The 19,800-nt window shown below is 46.0% G+C and overlaps 1 protein-coding gene across 2 annotated transcripts in view; it reads left to right on the plus strand.

Moving 5' to 3' along the window:
- The window catches only part of ISCA2 (iron-sulfur cluster assembly 2), a 65,649-nt gene extending 53,639 nt beyond the window's left edge, over window positions 1–12,010 (plus strand). For both annotated transcript variants that reach the window (XM_029598434.1, XM_029598435.1), the window contains 2 exons: window positions 10,329–10,444; window positions 11,235–12,010. In XM_029598434.1, coding sequence (XP_029454294.1) covers window positions 10,329–10,444; window positions 11,235–11,409 — 291 coding nt within the window. In that variant the 3' untranslated portion in view covers window positions 11,410–12,010. The remainder of the gene's footprint in view (window positions 1–10,328; window positions 10,445–11,234) is intronic.
- Window positions 12,011–19,800: the final 7,790 nt, after the last annotated feature.

Here is a 19,800-nt window from a genome sequence, read left to right on the forward strand (position 1 = left end):
CAGACATTGTGACCTGTATCTCTCCTCATGTGACTGTATTTTCAGAGGTTATTAGAGATTACTCAGGGGCAGGAGTAAAAGGGGCAGTGACTGAGGCAGATTTCATCAGACATTGTGACCTGTATCTCTCCTCATGTGACTGTATTTTCAGAGGTTATTAGAGATTACTCAGGGGCAGGAGTAAAAGGGGCAGTGACTGAGGCAGATTTCATCAGACATTGTGACCTGTATCTCTCCTCATGTGACTGTATTTTCAGAGGTTATTAGAGATTACTCAGGGGCAGGAGTAAAAGGGGCAGTGACTGAGGCAGATTTCATCAGACATTGTGACCTGTATCTCTCCTCATGTGACTGTATTTTCAGAGGTTATTAGAGATTACTCAGGGGCAGGAGTAAAAGGGGCAGTGACTGAGGCAGATTTCATCAGACATTGTGACCTGTATCTCTCCTCATGTGACTGTATTTTCAGAGGTTATTAGAGATTACTCAGGGGCAGGAGTAAAAGGGGCAGTGACTGAGGCAGATTTCATCAGACATTGTGACCTGTATCTCTCCTCATGTGACTGTATTTTCAGAGGTTATTAGAGATTACTCAGGGGCAGGAGTAAAAGGGGCAGTGACTGAGGCAGATTTCATCAGACATTGTGACCTGTATCTCTCCTCATGTGACTGTATTTTCAGAGGTTATTAGAGATTACTCAGGGGCAGGAGTAAAAGGGGCAGTGACTGAGGCAGATTTCATCAGACATTGTGACCTGTATCTCTCCTCATGTGACTGTATTTTCAGAGGTTATTAGAGATTACTCAGGGGCAGGAGTAAAAGGGGCAGTGACTGAGGCAGATTTCATCAGACATTGTGACCTGTATCTCTCCTCATGTGACTGTATTTTCAGAGGTTATTAGAGATTACTCAGGGGCAGGAGTAAAAGGGGCAGTGACTGAGGCAGATTTCATCAGACATTGTGACCTGTATCTCTCCTCATGTGACTGTATTTTCAGAGGTTATTAGAGATTACTCAGGGGCAGGAGTAAAAGGGGCAGTGACTGAGGCAGATTTCATCAGACATTGTGACCTGTATCTCTCCTCATGTGACTGTATTTTCAGAGGTTATTAGAGATTACTCAGGGGCAGGAGTAAAAGGGGCAGTGACTGAGGCAGATTTCATCAGACATTGTGACCTGTATCTCTCCTCACGTGACTGTATTTTCAGAGGTTATTAGAGATTACTCAGGGGCAGGAGTAAAAGGGGCAGTGACTGAGGCAGATTTCATCAGACATTGTGACCTGTATCTCTCCTCATGTGACTGTATTTTCAGAGGTTATTAGAGATTACTCAGGGGCAGGAGTAAAAGGGGCAGTGACTGAGGCAGATTTCATCAGACATTGTGACCTGTATCTCTCCTCATGTGACTGTATTTTCAGAGGTTATTAGAGATTACTCAGGGGCAGGAGTAAAAGGGGCAGTGACTGAGGCAGATTTCATCAGACATTGTGACCTGTATCTCTCCTCATGTGACTGTATTTTCAGAGGTTATTAGAGATTACTCAGGGGCAGGAGTAACAGGGGCAGTGACTGAGGCAGATTTCATCAGACATTGTGACCTGTATCTCTCCTCATGTGACTGTATTTTCAGAGGTTATTAGAGATTACTCAGGGGCAGGAGTAAAAGGGGCAGTGACTGAGGCAGATTTCATCAGACATTGTGACCTGTATCTCTCCTCATGTGACTGTATTTTCAGAGGTTATTAGAGATTACTCAGGGGCAGGAGTAAAAGGGGCAGTGACTGAGGCAGATTTCATCAGACATTGTGACCTGTATCTCTCCTCATGTGACTGTATTTTCAGAGGTTATTAGAGATTACTCAGGGGCAGGAGTAAAAGGGGCAGTGACTGAGGCAGATTTCATCAGACATTGTGACCTGTATCTCTCCTCATGTGACTGTATTTTCAGAGGTTATTAGAGATTACTCAGGGGCAGGAGTAAAAGGGGCAGTGACTGAGGCAGATTTCATCAGACATTGTGACCTGTATCTCTCCTCATGTGACTGTATTTTCAGAGGTTATTAGAGATTACTCAGGGGCAGGAGTAAAAGGGGCAGTGACTGAGGCAGATTTCATCAGACATTGTGACCTGTATCTCTCCTCATGTGACTGTATTTTCAGAGGTTATTAGAGATTACTCAGGGGCAGGAGTAAAAGGGGCAGTGACTGAGGCAGATTTCATCAGACATTGTGACCTGTATCTCTCCTCATGTGACTGTATTTTCAGAGGTTATTAGAGATTACTCAGGGGCAGGAGTAAAAGGGGCAGTGACTGAGGCAGATTTCATCAGACATTGTGACCTGTATCTCTCCTCATGTGACTGTATTTTCAGAGGTTATTAGAGATTACTCAGGGGCAGGAGTAAAAGGGGCAGTGACTGAGGCAGATTTCATCAGACATTGTGACCTGTATCTCTCCTCATGTGACTGTATTTTCAGAGGTTATTAGAGATTACTCAGGGGCAGGAGTAAAAGGGGCAGTGACTGAGGCAGATTTCATCAGACATTGTGACCTGTATCTCTCCTCATGTGACTGTATTTTCAGAGGTTATTAGAGATTACTCAGGGGCAGGAGTAAAAGGGGCAGTGACTGAGGCAGATTTCATCAGACATTGTGACCTGTATCTCTCCTCATGTGACTGTATTTTCAGAGGTTATTAGAGATTACTCAGGGGCAGGAGTAAAAGGGGCAGTGACTGAGGCAGATTTCATCAGACATTGTGACCTGTATCTCTCCTCATGTGACTGTATTTTCAGAGGTTATTAGAGATTACTCAGGGGCAGGAGTAAAAGGGGCAGTGACTGAGGCAGATTTCATCAGACATTGTGACCTGTATCTCTCCTCATGTGACTGTATTTTCAGAGGTTATTAGAGATTACTCAGGGGCAGGAGTAAAAGGGGCAGTGACTGAGGCAGATTTCATCAGACATTGTGACCTGTATCTCTCCTCATGTGACTGTATTTTCAGAGGTTATTAGAGATTACTCAGGGGCAGGAGTAAAAGGGGCAGTGACTGAGGCAGATTTCATCAGACATTGTGACCTGTATCTCTCCTCATGTGACTGTATTTTCAGAGGTTATTAGAGATTACTCAGGGGCAGGAGTAAAAGGGGCAGTGACTGAGGCAGATTTCATCAGACATTGTGACCTGTATCTCTCCTCATGTGACTGTATTTTCAGAGGTTATTAGAGATTACTCAGGGGCAGGAGTAAAAGGGGCAGTGACTGAGGCAGATTTCATCAGACATTGTGACCTGTATCTCTCCTCATGTGACTGTATTTTCAGAGGTTATTAGAGATTACTCAGGGGCAGGAGTAAAAGGGGCAGTGACTGAGGCAGATTTCATCAGACATTGTGACCTGTATCTCTCCTCATGTGACTGTATTTTCAGAGGTTATTAGAGATTACTCAGGGGCAGGAGTAAAAGGGGCAGTGACTGAGGCAGATTTCATCAGACATTGTGACCTGTATCTCTCCTCATGTGACTGTATTTTCAGAGGTTATTAGAGATTACTCAGGGGCAGGAGTAAAAGGGGCAGTGACTGAGGCAGATTTCATCAGACATTGTGACCTGTATCTCTCCTCATGTGACTGTATTTTCAGAGGTTATTAGAGATTACTCAGGGGCAGGAGTAAAAGGGGCAGTGACTGAGGCAGATTTCATCAGACATTGTGACCTGTATCTCTCCTCATGTGACTGTATTTTCAGAGGTTATTAGAGATTACTCAGGGGCAGGAGTAAAAGGGGCAGTGACTGAGGCAGATTTCATCAGACATTGTGACCTGTATCTCTCCTCATGTGACTGTATTTTCAGAGGTTATTAGAGATTACTCAGGGGCAGGAGTAAAAGGGGCAGTGACTGAGGCAGATTTCATCAGACATTGTGACCTGTATCTCTCCTCATGTGACTGTATTTTCAGAGGTTATTAGAGATTACTCAGGGGCAGGAGTAAAAGGGGCAGTGACTGAGGCAGATTTCATCAGACATTGTGACCTGTATCTCTCCTCATGTGACTGTATTTTCAGAGGTTATTAGAGATTACTCAGGGGCAGGAGTAAAAGGGGCAGTGACTGAGGCAGATTTCATCAGACATTGTGACCTGTATCTCTCCTCATGTGACTGTATTTTCAGAGGTTATTAGAGATTACTCAGGGGCAGGAGTAAAAGGGGCAGTGACTGAGGCAGATTTCATCAGACATTGTGACCTGTATCTCTCCTCATGTGACTGTATTTTCAGAGGTTATTAGAGATTACTCAGGGGCAGGAGTAAAAGGGGCAGTGACTGAGGCAGATTTCATCAGACATTGTGACCTGTATCTCTCCTCATGTGACTGTATTTTCAGAGGTTATTAGAGATTACTCAGGGGCAGGAGTAAAAGGGGCAGTGACTGAGGCAGATTTCATCAGACACTGTGACCTGTATCTCTCCTCATGTGACTGTATTTTCAGAGGTTATTAGAGATTACTCAGGGGCAGGAGTAAAAGGGGCAGTGACTGAGGCAGATTTCATCAGACATTGTGACCTGTATCTCTCCTCATGTGACTGTATTTTCAGAGGTTATTAGAGATTACTCAGGGGCAGGAGTAAAAGGGGCAGTGACTGAGGCAGATTTCATCAGACATTGTGACCTGTATCTCTCCTCACGTGCCTGTATTTTCAGAGGTTATTAGAGATTACTCAGGGGCAGGAGTAAAAGGGGCAGTGACTGAGGCAGATTTCATCAGACATTGTGACCTGTATCTCTCCTCATGTGACTGTATTTTCAGAGGTTATTAGAGATTACTCAGGGGCAGGAGTAAAAGGGGCAGTGACTGAGGCAGATTTCATCAGACATTGTGACCTGTATCTCTCCTCATGTGACTGTATTTTCAGAGGTTATTAGAGATTACTCAGGGGCAGGAGTAAAAGGGGCAGTGACTGAGGCAGATTTCATCAGACATTGTGACCTGTATCTCTCCTCACGTGACTGTATTTTCAGAGGTTATTAGAGATTACTCAGGGGCAGGAGTAAAAGGGGCAGTGACTGAGGCAGATTTCATCAGACATTGTGACCTGTATCTCTCCTCATGTGACTGTATTTTCAGAGGTTATTAGAGATTACTCAGGGGCAGGAGTAAAAGGGGCAGTGACTGAGGCAGATTTCATCAGACATTGTGACCTGTATCTCTCCTCATGTGACTGTATTTTCAGAGGTTATTAGAGATTACTCAGGGGCAGGAGTAAAAGGGGCAGTGACTGAGGCAGATTTCATCAGACATTGTGACCTGTATCTCTCCTCATGTGACTGTATTTTCAGAGGTTATTAGAGATTACTCAGGGGCAGGAGTAAAAGGGGCAGTGACTGAGGCAGATTTCATCAGACATTGTGACCTGTATCTCTCCTCATGTGACTGTATTTTCAGAGGTTATTAGAGATTACTCAGGGGCAGGAGTAAAAGGGGCAGTGACTGAGGCAGATTTCATCAGACATTGTGACCTGTATCTCTCCTCACGTGACTGTATTTTCAGAGGTTATTAGAGATTACTCAGGGGCAGGAGTAAAAGGGGCAGTGACTGAGGCAGATTTCATCAGACATTGTGACCTGTATCTCTCCTCATGTGACTGTATTTTCAGAGGTTATTAGAGATTACTCAGGGGCAGGAGTAAAAGGGGCAGTGACTGAGGCAGATTTCATCAGACATTGTGACCTGTATCTCTCCTCACGTGACTGTATTTTCAGAGGTTATTAGAGATTACTCAGGGGCAGGAGTAAAAGGGGCAGTGACTGAGGCAGATTTCATCAGACATTGTGACCTGTATCTCTCCTCATGTGACTGTATTTTCAGAGGTTATTAGAGATTACTCAGGGGCAGGAGTAAAAGGGGCAGTGACTGAGGCAGATTTCATCAGACATTGTGACCTGTATCTCTCCTCATGTGACTGTATTTTCAGAGGTTATTAGAGATTACTCAGGGGCAGGAGTAAAAGGGGCAGTGACTGAGGCAGATTTCATCAGACATTGTGACCTGTATCTCTCCTCATGTGACTGTATTTTCAGAGGTTATTAGAGATTACTCAGGGGCAGGAGTAAAAGGGGCAGTGACTGAGGCAGATTTCATCAGACATTGTGTCCTGTATCTCTCCTCATGTGACTGTATTTTCAGAGGTTATTAGAGATTACTCAGGGGCAGGAGTAAAAGGGGCAGTGACTGAGGCAGATTTCATCAGACACTGTGACCTGTATCTCTCCTCATGTGACTGTATTTTCAGAGGTTATTAGAGATTACTCAGGGGCAGGAGTAAAAGGGGCAGTGACTGAGGCAGATTTCATCAGACATTGTGACCTGTATCTCTCCTCATGTGACTGTATTTTCAGAGGTTATTAGAGATTACTCAGGGGCAGGAGTAAAAGGGGCAGTGACTGAGGCAGATTTCATCAGACATTGTGACCTGTATCTCTCCTCATGTGACTGTATTTTCAGAGGTTATTAGAGATTACTCAGGGGCAGGAGTAAAAGGGGCAGTGACTGAGGCAGATTTCATCAGACATTGTGACCTGTATCTCTCCTCATGTGACTGTATTTTCAGAGGTTATTAGAGATTACTCAGGGGCAGGAGTAAAAGGGGCAGTGACTGAGGCAGATTTCATCAGACATTGTGACCTGTATCTCTCCTCATGTGACTGTATTTTCAGAGGTTATTAGAGATTACTCAGGGGCAGGAGTAAAAGGGGCAGTGACTGAGGCAGATTTCATCAGACATTGTGACCTGTATCTCTCCTCATGTGACTGTATTTTCAGAGGTTATTAGAGATTACTCAGGGGCAGGAGTAAAAGGGGCAGTGACTGAGGCAGATTTCATCAGACATTGTGTCCTGTATCTCTCCTCATGTGACTGTATTTTCAGAGGTTATTAGAGATTACTCAGGGGCAGGAGTAAAAGGGGCAGTGACTGAGGCAGATTTCATCAGACATTGTGACCTGTATCTCTCCTCATGTGACTGTATTTTCAGAGGTTATTAGAGATTACTCAGGGGCAGGAGTAAAAGGGGCAGTGACTGAGGCAGATTTCATCAGACATTGTGTCCTGTATCTCTCCTCATGTGACTGTATTTTCAGAGGTTATTAGAGATTACTCAGGGGCAGGAGTAAAAGGGGCAGTGACTGAGGCAGATTTCATCAGACATTGTGACCTGTATCTCTCCTCATGTGACTGTATTTTCAGAGGTTATTAGAGATTACTCAGGGGCAGGAGTAAAAGGGGCAGTGACTGAGGCAGATTTCATCAGACATTGTGACCTGTATCTCTCCTCACGTGACTGTATTTTCAGAGGTTATTAGAGATTACTCAGGGGCAGGAGTAAAAGGGGCAGTGACTGAGGCAGATTTCATCAGACATTGTGACCTGTATCTCTCCTCACGTGACTGTATTTTCAGAGGTTATTAGAGATTACTCAGGGGCAGGAGTAAAAGGGGCAGTGACTGAGGCAGATTTCATCAGACATTGTGACCTGTATCTCTCCTCATGTGACTGTATTTTCAGAGGTTATTAGAGATTACTCAGGGGCAGGAGTAAAAGGGGCAGTGACTGAGGCAGATTTCATCAGACATTGTGACCTGTATCTCTCCTCATGTGACTGTATTTTCAGAGGTTATTAGAGATTACTCAGGGGCAGGAGTAAAAGGGGCAGTGACTGAGGCAGATTTCATCAGACATTGTGACCTGTATCTCTCCTCATGTGACTGTATTTTCAGAGGTTATTAGAGATTACTCAGGGGCAGGAGTAAAAGGGGCAGTGACTGAGGCAGATTTCATCAGACATTGTGTCCTGTATCTCTCCTCATGTGACTGTATTTTCAGAGGTTATTAGAGATTACTCAGGGGCAGGAGTAAAAGGGGCAGTGACTGAGGCAGATTTCATCAGACATTGTGTCCTGTATCTCTCCTCATGTGACTGTATTTTCAGAGGTTATTAGAGATTACTCAGGGGCAGGAGTAAAAGGGGCAGTGACTGAGGCAGATTTCATCAGACATTGTGACCTGTATCTCTCCTCATGTGACTGTATTTTCAGAGGTTATTAGAGATTACTCAGGGGCAGGAGTAAAAGGGGCAGTGACTGAGGCAGATTTCATCAGACATTGTGACCTGTATCTCTCCTCACGTGACTGTATTTTCAGAGGTTATTAGAGATTACTCAGGGGCAGGAGTAAAAGGGGCAGTGACTGAGGCAGATTTCATCAGACATTGTGACCTGTATCTCTCCTCATGTGACTGTATTTTCAGAGGTTATTAGAGATTACTCAGGGGCAGGAGTAAAAGGGGCAGTGACTGAGGCAGATTTCATCAGACATTGTGACCTGTATCTCTCCTCATGTGACTGTATTTTCAGAGGTTATTAGAGATTACTCAGGGGCAGGAGTAAAAGGGGCAGTGACTGAGGCAGATTTCATCAGACATTGTGACCTGTATCTCTCCTCATGTGACTGTATTTTCAGAGGTTATTAGAGATTACTCAGGGGCAGGAGTAAAAGGGGCAGTGACTGAGGCAGATTTCATCAGACATTGTGACCTGTATCTCTCCTCATGTGACTGTATTTTCAGAGGTTATTAGAGATTACTCAGGGGCAGGAGTAAAAGGGGCAGTGACTGAGGCAGATTTCATCAGACATTGTGTCCTGTATCTCTCCTCATGTGACTGTATTTTCAGAGGTTATTAGAGATTACTCAGGGGCAGGAGTAAAAGGGGCAGTGACTGAGGCAGATTTCATCAGACATTGTGTACCTGTATCTCTCCTCATGTGACTGTATTTTCAGAGGTTATTAGAGATTACTCAGGGGCAGGAGTAAAAGGGGCAGTGACTGAGGCAGATTTCATCAGACATTGTGTCCTGTATCTCTCCTCATGTGACTGTATTTTCAGAGGTTATTAGAGATTACTCAGGGGCAGGAGTAAAAGGGGCAGTGACTGAGGCAGATTTCATCAGACATTGTGACCTGTATCTCTCCTCATGTGACTGTATTTTCAGAGGTTATTAGAGATTACTCAGGGGCAGGAGTAAAAGGGGCAGTGACTGAGGCAGATTTCATCAGACATTGTGTCCTGTATCTCTCCTCATGTGACTGTATTTTCAGAGGTTATTAGAGATTACTCAGGGGCAGGAGTAAAAGGGGCAGTGACTGAGGCAGATTTCATCAGACATTGTGTCCTGTATCTCTCCTCATGTGACTGTATTTTCAGAGGTTATTAGAGATTACTCAGGGGCAGGAGTAAAAGGGGCAGTGACTGAGGCAGATTTCATCAGACATTGTGACCTGTATCTCTCCTCACGTGACTGTATTTTCAGAGGTTATTAGAGATTACTCAGGGGCAGGAGTAAAAGGGGCAGTGACTGAGGCAGATTTCATCAGACATTGTGACCTGTATCTCTCCTCACGTGACTGTATTTTCAGAGGTTATTAGAGATTACTCAGGGGCAGGAGTAAAAGGGGCAGTGACTGAGGCAGATTTCATCAGACATTGTGACCTGTATCTCTCCTCATGTGACTGTATTTTCAGAGGTTATTAGAGATTACTCAGGGGCAGGAGTAAAAGGGGCAGTGACTGAGGCAGATTTCATCAGACATTGTGACCTGTATCTCTCCTCATGTGACTGTATTTTCAGAGGTTATTAGAGATTACTCAGGGGCAGGAGTAAAAGGGGCAGTGACTGAGGCAGATTTCATCAGACATTGTGACCTGTATCTCTCCTCATGTGACTGTATTTTCAGAGGTTATTAGAGATTACTCAGGGGCAGGAGTAAAAGGGGCAGTGACTGAGGCAGATTTCATCAGACATTGTGACCTGTATCTCTCCTCACGTGACTGTATTTTCAGAGGTTATTAGAGATTGCTCGAGGGCAGGAGTAAAAGGGGCAGTGACTGAGGCAGATTTCATCAGACATTGTGACCTGTATCTCTCCTCATGTGACTGTATTTTCAGAGGTTATTAGAGATTACTCAGGGGCAGGAGTAAAAGGGGCAGTGACTGAGGCAGATTTCATCAGACATTGTGACCTGTATCTCTCCTCATGTGACTGTATTTTCAGAGGTTATTAGAGATTACTCAGGGGCAGGAGTAAAAGGGGCAGTGACTGAGGCAGATTTCATCAGACATTGTGACCTGTATCTCTCCTCATGTGACTGTATTTTCAGAGGTTATTAGAGATTACTCAGGGGCAGGAGTAAAAGGGGCAGTGACTGAGGCAGATTTCATCAGACATTGTGACCTGTATCTCTCCTCATGTGACTGTATTTTCAGAGGTTATTAGAGATTGCTCGGGGGCAGGAGTTCCTGAGGCTGCAGGTTGATGGAGGAGGCTGCTCTGGTTTCCTGTATAAGTTCTCCTTGGATACCGTGATCAACGCTGATGACAGGTAAGGATGCACAGTTTCGGGCGCCTGCCGCTCTGCTATTATGACTTCTCCAGCACTATACAAGAGACAAGACAATCCTTCAGGACTAAAGAAACTTTGGGAATTGAATGTATTAAAAAATGGTTAAAATCCAGCAGTGAGTGAGATGATGAGGGGTTAATGGTGCTTCCCCTGCATTTCATTGAGGATGTGTTTGCAGTGGCTGCTCCTTCTCTCTTCCCTCTCTGCCCCTCCCTGTCCCGGCTTGGTGCTTTTGCTCAGTTACATGCCCGCTGCCAGCCTTGGGTGCTGTTCCCGGCTCTCAGCTGCTCATCCCCTTATGGCACAGGCCTCTGCTTCCCTTCACATCTGTCCTCTTTCATTTCCTTCTACGTCCCCTCCTGCCGAACCCTTCCCTGTGGCAGTGCAGCAGCCTCTGGCCTTCATGCTGTCTGTGTCTCCATCCTTCTCCCTCTTCAAATGCAAATTAAAATCGCCCCTTTCAAGATATTCATGCTACGGTGTGTCCCTTGCTGTGAGTGCGTGTAAGATATACATTTAGAAATGATGTGGATCACCACCCCCCTCCCCTCCCTTCCCCAGGGAAGCTCCCACTCTCCCTCCCCCGGATCTACCTGGGCTGGGTGGCAATACAGGCAAGATGAATAGTGACCCTGACTCTCCCCTGGGTGTCTCCTCTCCCGCCCTCCTCCAGTAGAGCCCCGGCCCCCGTGCTCAGCACCTCACTGCCCTGGCATAGTAATGCAGTAAGAACCGCTTTCTGCCTCCTCTTCTCTCTCTCTCGTTACAGAGTCTTTGAGCAGAAGGGCGCGCGTGTGGTTGTGGACGCGCAGTCGCTGCCCTTCGTGAAAGGGGCCACGGTCGATTTCTGCGAGGAGCTCATTCGAAGTTCCTTCCAGGTGGTGAACAACCCTCAGGCTGATCAGGGCTGCTCCTGTGGCACATCCTTCTCTGTCAAAGTCTGAGCCCCTCTCGCTTCCCAGCACAGGGAGTGGGGCAGCAGTCACACGGTGCTGGAAGAGACTGCGATGTCAGAGGCGCACATTCAGCAGAGCTCACCATGAGGAAGGAGCAAGGATCCCTTCCTGGCCTTCCATACATCCAGCACAGGCATTGTCCCCGGGCCCTCCGGACACGCCAGAGAGCATCCCTACAGTCAGGGAGGGCCCAGGATGATGGCAGCTCCTGTAGTCAGGGTGCCTAGCTCGACCTGGACATCACCTGACACCCAATACAAGGTCTGTGCTGGGCCCTACATGGTACCGCATACACACAGTGTCTCATAGCAGGGCAGACCTTGCTTCAGCCCACCCTCATGCAGGGATCACAGGCTCTGTTACAGCTTACCCACCCTCCTCTTACGCTTAGTGCTGTGCTTTCAGGCTGCAGCGCTGTTCCTCCCTCAGCTAAGGGCTCCTGGCTATAGATTTCTAGCAGCGCACTCACCTGAAATGCTGGAGAGACGTTCCTGGGACTTCTTCTCTGACGTGTCTGCACAAATTGTATATACTTTTAGTAATATATAGCATAAAGGTTGTTTAGTTTTAAAATAAATATTGAGATGTTCCTTGTTTGTTTTCTTTCCTTGTGTTGCCTGACTAAGATGGAGAAGGTGGCAGGAAGTGCTTATGAAAGGTCCTGGAGTCATGGGAGGGGAGGGAGATTGTTTTCAGTTTGGTAGAGGATAGGGCTGAGCTGCGCATCTTGCAGGGTCAGGCTAGAAGATCTCTACTCATTCTGCTTCCTGCCGTTTAGTTACAGAGAGGCAGTTGTCAGTCAGCCCAGGTACTTTTTAACCACCAACCGTGCAGCAGTGTGCGTTACTAACTCTCTGAAGCTTGCACCTGCCTTTAGTACGGGCGTAGAAATAACCTGACATGTAATTCTAGCCAGCGTTCTCCATCTCCAGCTGATGGTGCACATGCATTTCCCTGCTGAGCGTAGAAATAACCTGCTCCTGAGAATGCCTCATAATGCAGCTGCATGTCTGTGCATTGAGAGAGTGGTCTCTGCACTCAGGCTAATCCCCGCCTGACGTGACGGACATATAATTCTGGCCAGTATTCTCCATCTCCAGCTGATGCTGCACATGCATTTCCCTGCTGAGGCTTGCTTGTGGTAAAAATTAATGAGAGGTCCCCTGAGTGACGTCATCCGACACGATTGCTGCCTGAGATTTGAGCTCCCTCCCTTCAGCCGTGAAATCGACTAACATCCAGCTCATAAAGAGCAAAAACCCAGCGAAAAAGAGCGAACCAGCACCGTAAGAGTTGCAGATGGCTGCACGGAAGAAAATTGCTGACCTAAAACAGTTCTCCTTTACAGCAGTGGCGGAGCTCATCCGTGACAACATGGCCGACCACGAGGAGACTGAAGGTAATGCCGAGCCCCCCCCCCCCCCCCCACCCGAATTTGGAACGTGAAGCCTCGGCGAAAACGGCAGAGGAGCCCGAAATCACTCGAGCTGATTTTCAGCGCTGGTTCGGAGAGCTAAAGGAAGGTATGGGGACTCTAAAAAAAGAATTTAAGCAAATAGCTGATGAGCTCCGGCGCGATTTTGCAGGACTGGGGGATCGGGTTGACTCTTTGGAAACTCAGGCAGAGGAGCAGAGCTCAGCGATTTCCAATCTGCAAAAGGATATGGAGCAGCTCAGGCAGGAGGTGGAGGATCAATTCTCCTGGCTGGAGGACCCAGAGAATCGCTCCCGAAGGGAAAACTTAAGCTTCAGGGGAATCCCTGAAGGTGAAGAATATCAGAACTGTAACAAAATCATTCAAGACATATGTGCTCAGTTGCTGCAGCCCCTGTATACAGATGATGCACTTCCAGAAGTTAAATTAGACAGGGCACATAGAGCACTCAATAAACCACGGGGAAATACGCCGCGAGACATTGTGGTGTGTTTCCATGCTTATGCTCAAAAAGAAAAGATCTTGCAACAAGCCAGACAGATGAAAGACTTTCAGTGGCAGGGCGCCAAAGTAGACATTTTTCAAGACCTCTCTCCCATCACCATCAGGAAAAGACGAGAATTCCGCGAAGTTCTTCAGACTCTGAGGGAAGGCAATTACCGCTATAAATGGCTTTTCCCCTTCGGTCTCCAGTTCACCATCCAAGGAGTTTCATCGCGAGTGAAATCAGTGGAGGAGGCTATTAAGTTGCTGAAAGCTGCTGGCATCTGGAAACAGCACCAGGACACTGATCAAGCCCAAAATCAGGGTTTGCCTGTAGAAGCTGCACAGAAATGGCAGAGGGTCCAACATGGAGGAAAACGACTGAGACGACAATCAGATGAACAGCGGTCCGCCAGAGACAATGTGCTGTGAGACTACTGGGACTTGGTGTATTTTTCTAACATATACTATGTTGAAGTTGGGTGAATAGAGGTCAACATGCTTAGCTGTAAAGGGAGCAAGCTGTTAGACTTACTACCGTTATGTGTTATATTAGCCTGTCTTAAGCTGGGTAACAGATATTGTTAGTTATATTACACAAGTTGGAATGTTTTTAGATAATTTCAGATATGAGGGGGGGAGGGCACACTTGGGAGCCGTCAGGTCATGAGTGATGTTAGTCCTCCACAGACGGGAGAGGTCCAGTCTGGGAAGGGGAGGGAGGGAGGTGGGGGGGGGAGGGAGGGACCAAGGGTGGGGGAAAGGTCCAGGGATACTTAGTAGTCAGGTTGGTAATCTTGCAGTGGAGGCGGGGATAGTTCAGATAACTGTATATGCAGGGGGGGAGTTGATGATGATATTGAGAGCTTTGGAATACGGAGGCGTATGGCTGAAGGAGGAGAGTTATGAATATGATGGGTGAATTACGTATGATGTCATGGAATGTGAAGGGACTTAACTCCTTCTTTAAGAGGAAACAATTGCTACAAGACGCTGTGAGAGAGAAAGTACATATTCTCCTTTGCCAAGAGACTCACCTTAGGAAGAAATATGAGAAACTAATGATTTCGCAGCACTTCCCCTCGCAATACTATGCAGCAGCAACAATAGGACACAAATATGGGGGTGTGGGGATATTATTTTCTAAGGAGATAACAGTAGATATTGTAGCCATAGTGCGAGATACGGAAGACCGCTATATAATCGTTAAGTTCAGATTAGGCAAGGAAACTTTTATACAGTAGTGAACGTTTATGCTCCTAATACGGGACAGGGGCCTTTCTTTGAACAACTATCTCAAACTTTAAAGCAATGGGTAGAAGGATCCCTAATAATAGGGGGGGGGGGACTTCAATTTAACTAGATATCCCTTCCTTGACGCCAGCGGGGGAGGAGGGAGTCATACCAGACGTCACCGGAAGGGCTCGAGGGCCCTTATGCGGGATTGGGACCTAATTGATGTATGGAGACTTCACCATCCCTCCGAGCGTAACTACACTTTTTACTCCAGGATGCATAAGACATATACAAGGATAGACTATTTCTTAGTGGACAGGGATCTGACCAATAAAACTAAAAGTGCAGAGATACTGCCAATAACATGGTCAGATCATGCGGCCATTTCCCTCACATTATATAAGCTGGGCATCCAGTCTGGAGACAGGTATTGGAGACTCAATGAAAATTTACTCACAGACACTGAGTATTGCACGGCATTCAGAAGTGAAATGAGACTTTTTTAAAAGAAAATGATACAGGGGAGATTTCGGCTAACACTCTTTGGGACTGTTTTAAAGCGGTAGCCAGAGGCAAACTAATTGCTCGAGCATCTTATGTCCAGAAACTTAGAAATAAGAGGCGCACAGAGATCATGGTCCAACTTAGTAAATTAGAAATTCGACATAAAAGACAGGGAGGCTCTGATGTAGCAGCCCAATTAGAGCGCCTGCGAGAGGACTTGAGAACTATTTCACTGGGAGACATTGCATTCCAGTTGGACAGGGTCAAACAGGAATTCTTTGAAGGGGGAAATAAGGCTGGGAGACTACTAGCCCATAGACTTAAGGTTCGAGCAACTCAGAATCAAATTTTAAAGATCAAATCAGAATCTGGAGAGATGCTCTTGGACAATGACAAAATCCGCCAGAAATGTATCCAATTCTACCAACAATTATACTCCCGTCAAAAAGATATTTCACAAGGGATATAGATGCCTATTTAGAGAATACTCCACTACCGCAGGCAGAACAGGCCCACCAAAACTATCTTAAGAAACCTATCATGGAGGAGGAGGTAGTTAAGGCTATTCAAGGTCTGAAAATGGGGAAATCACCGGGAATCGATGGATACACGGCCAGCTTTTATAAATCTTTAAGCACTACTGTAGCCCCTTTATTGACTGTGGCATTTAATAATTTGCTGCTTGAAGGAGAAATAGCTGCGGATGCTAATAAGGCGGGGATAACTATTCTAGCAAAACCTGGCCGGGATGCCACGCTTTGTGGGTCATATAGACCCATATCACTCATCAATCTCGATCTAAAATTGCTAGCGAAAATTTTGGCCACACATCTGGGCACCATTGCGCCCTCTTTAATTCATCCGGACCAAAAGGGGTTTGTACCCATTAGACTTGCGGTGGACAATGTCCGGAGGGTCATTGACTTAATATGGTATGCTCAGTCTACGTGACAGCTGTCAATTCTCCTCACCATTGATGCGGAAAAGGCGTTTGACCTTGTCCACTGGGACTATCTGTTTTCTGTATTACAGAAAATGAGTTTGGGAGGCAATTTTCTGACTTGGATTCGAAAGTTGTATTCTCACCCTAATGCATGTATCAAGGTCAATGGGGGATACTCAAAGTCATTTCCGATTGAAAGAGGAAACCGACAGGGCTGCCCTCTATCCCCACTCTTATTTGCCCTATACCTGGAGCCGCTAGCCTCGACCATAAGAAACATGGGGGTGATTCAGGGGATTAAAATAGGTGATCAGGAATACAAACTATCGCTATTTGCCGACGTTGTTTTATTTACGGTGTTAAACCCCTTGGAGTCATTTCCCCATTTGGTGCGGGCCTTGAACCAGTTCAGTAGGGTTTTTGGGATACAAATTAAATATGGAAGAATTGGAATTTCTTAACATCTCCCTTAGCCCTGGCGAAGTGAAAACAATACAAAATACCTTCCCCTTTAAACTGGTCAGGAAATCTCTCAAATATTTGGGAGTTCGGCTTGGAGCAGATATTGGTGATCTGTTTTCCTTAAATTATGTTCCCATTTGGAAAACCATACAAGATGATTTACAGAAATGGGACAGATTAGAGCTCTCTTGGTTGGGCAGAATTTCCACCATTAAAATGAACGCTTTACCAAGACTTAACTACTTATTGCAAACGTTACCAATCCCAATCCCACAGACCGATCTACGCTCTTGGCAGAAGCATCTAGTCCGGTTCCTGTGGAAGAGGAGGCCCCCTCGAGTCAGTGGGAAGGTATTAAACCTGCCCAGAGATAAGGGGGGTATGGGGGTCCCATGTTTGCAACTTTATTATGCAGCTGCACAATTGCGATATCTCATAGATTGGCATGTGGTGGGCACACATAAAAGATGGGTGCAGCTCAAACGGGACTTATTGGGGGGCCTACCACCACGGTCCTTAATGTGGCTTCCACTTACCTCCAGGCCTCTGCCCCCTGGAGTGGCTCCTACCATCACTCACACTTTATCTGGGATGGGTGGAAAAGGGAGATTGTGGGAGATAGATCAGTATTTTTCAAATCCCCAATCTTTTTTAACAAAGCGTTTCAGCCTGGCTTGACCAGGACTATAGCTGGCAGGTGGGAGCAAGCTGGATGTACGTGTCTAGAGCATGTGTGGCGGCAAGGGACACTTAAAGAATTTTCTGTACTTACTGAGGAGTATGGGCTCCCCTTGACCCACCAGTTTTTCTACCTACAATTAAGACATTATGTATCACAGAAAGTTGTAAGATCCGAATTGGTTAAAGGTAAAACTTTATTTGAAGGTTACTGTGATTATGCTGACAAACTTAAAAAAGCAATTTCTAAGAACTACATTCTGCTTAATAAAGAAAACCCCACCCCATCATATTGTACAGTGGGAGAAGGATTTGTGTGAACCTCTGGTGCCGCAAGAGTGGCTCCAATGTTACAGCACTATCAGGAAGGGGTCAATCTCTGCCTTGATAATAGAACAGAATTATAAAATGCCGTATCGTTGGTATTTGACACCAGAGAAAATGCATAAATTCTATCCATCTCTTTTGGATCAGTGTTGGAGGGAGTGGAATAATAAGGGCTCCTTCTTACATATTTGGTGGACTTGTGCTTCCATCCAGGGATACTGGTCTAGGATTAAGGGGGGCTTATATCTGATATAACGAAGGGGTCAGTGCCGCAAGAACCGAAAATACTTCTTCTCAATATTTTTCCTTCTGCATTCATTGAACAGAAGACTTACCTGATCCAACCGATTATACAGGCTGACAGGGCGGAAATCGCGGCACTGTGGAGAAAGAAGGAGCCCGGGTCCTTCATCGGTTGACTACGGTTTGGTACCTTAACAAGCTAACTGCTATATGGCGAAATAACCTTAAAAAACACCTGTACCAATGGATGAGCTTCGACAATTGGCGGAAGGAACAGATGGACGTGCAGGTACAGGAGAAGGAGAACGCCAACAGATTACCTTCTACTTGATGGAGACGGGCCACGTTTGCCAGACACCACCAATTATATGTCTCTCTGCTGTGCGCCTAATACAGACTATGTTTGTGCATACGTATTTTATGCTTCATACCAGTTTCTCTCTTGCTTTGATTGCTCGCCCAGCTTGACACCTGGACTGTGGAAAGGGAGGGAGGAAGGGGTGTGGGGTAAAAGACTAAAAAATGCATATAGCCAGATTTGTTGCTTAGGATGCTACCACTGTATGAGCTTTTGTAAATTCATCAACAGTTCTGCTATGTATATGAATGCTTGTATTCATGGTTTCTGGTTTTGTAAAATAGAAATTAAAAAAAAAAATTCATGAGAGAAGAAATTTCAAACACCGCTTGATCTCCCGCGGTGACACCAGTGGGTCCCTCTATCAGTTGAGCGTTTTCAGTGCAGGAGCTGCCCCAGGCGTGGACTTATGTCCAGTGGGAGGTGTGGCGGTCAGGAGTTGTGCCCTCTGCCCCAGTAGCCGGAGAGCTGGTCATGTTCTCAGTCAGGAGGGCTGAGTGCAGATAAGCAAAAAAAAAAAAAAGTTTAGGGATGTTTTTTCCCTTCTCTCCTTCCCTTGAAGCTGGATGCTCGGCTTCCCTTCCTCCCTCCCAGTTTAGTGTAGAGCGGGCGCTGTGGGTTCGGCCAGTTGAGTATCCGTTGCCTAGGCCCTGCTCATAAGGCTCTCTTCTTCAGGAGGGCTGCGACAGCGTGTTTTCCTGTGCTTCAGCGTCTGTAGGCAGCGTGCACTGAAGTGAAAGTGCAGGTGTTCGTGTGCATAAGACCGCGGCCTATATAGCACGCAGGGGCTCATGGGTTGAGCGCAGACTGTGTGTGCACTATTTGTACTGAGCGCCCACTGTTTATTTCAGCATCCACTTTTGTGAGCCCACATTTTCTAAGCGCATACTGGGCACATACTGAGCGCACTCCTCCTATCTGACTGCCTGCTATCTAGGCACATACGATTTGGGTGCTTAATGTTTAAGCGCATCCTGTCGGTGCATGCTAGCTGAGCCCATCATGTCTGAGAACGTATGATCTGGCGCATGCGGTCTGAGTGCATACTATTTGAGTGCATACTCAGGCTGATGCAATACAGGGCGCTCGGTTGAGCACACGATTTTATTGGCGCTTGGATGCGCGTCAAAACCCCTTATGTAATAAAGGGTTTAGCGTGTTCAAACAAGCGCCAAGCTAATAGCGCTAATCACGCGTAAATTCATGTTCCCTGTATGTACCCGAATCAGAGAAGTTTTCAAAACAAAACTCCGCCTTATATAGGATGGTGCCACCTACAGTCCGGCAGTATTTCTCTGTCACCAGCAGATGGTGGCGATGCAAGGCCTACAGTATGTGCTGATTGTTCATTGGAGTTAAGAGTAGTGAGTTTTAGAGAGTTTCGGTCGGTTAAACTTTTTTACTTTGATTTAAAAAAAAAAAAAAAAAAGGAGCAGTTTCTGTCCTGAGCCTCCCAGGGGGTTTGTAAGGTCCTGAGGGGACCATCCCCCGCTGGTTCCCTGTAGGTACCCGAATCAGTCCAGTCCGTGGATTGAGCCTCCTGTCCAGCAGGTGGAAAGAGACCAAAACTGTGAGGGTATCCTATATGAGGACAGAGCCTACCCTGCAGCCCTTCAGTATTTGTCTGTCTCCAGCAGGTGGAACAGCTCACCCAGTGGTTCTCTGTTTGCCTTGTTCTCTGTCCCTTTGAGGATTCTTTCTACTTTTTCT

Source organism: Rhinatrema bivittatum, chromosome 4 (genome assembly GCF_901001135.1).
Source record: "Rhinatrema bivittatum chromosome 4, aRhiBiv1.1, whole genome shotgun sequence".
NCBI classification, from domain to species: Eukaryota; Metazoa; Chordata; class Amphibia; order Gymnophiona; family Rhinatrematidae; genus Rhinatrema; species Rhinatrema bivittatum.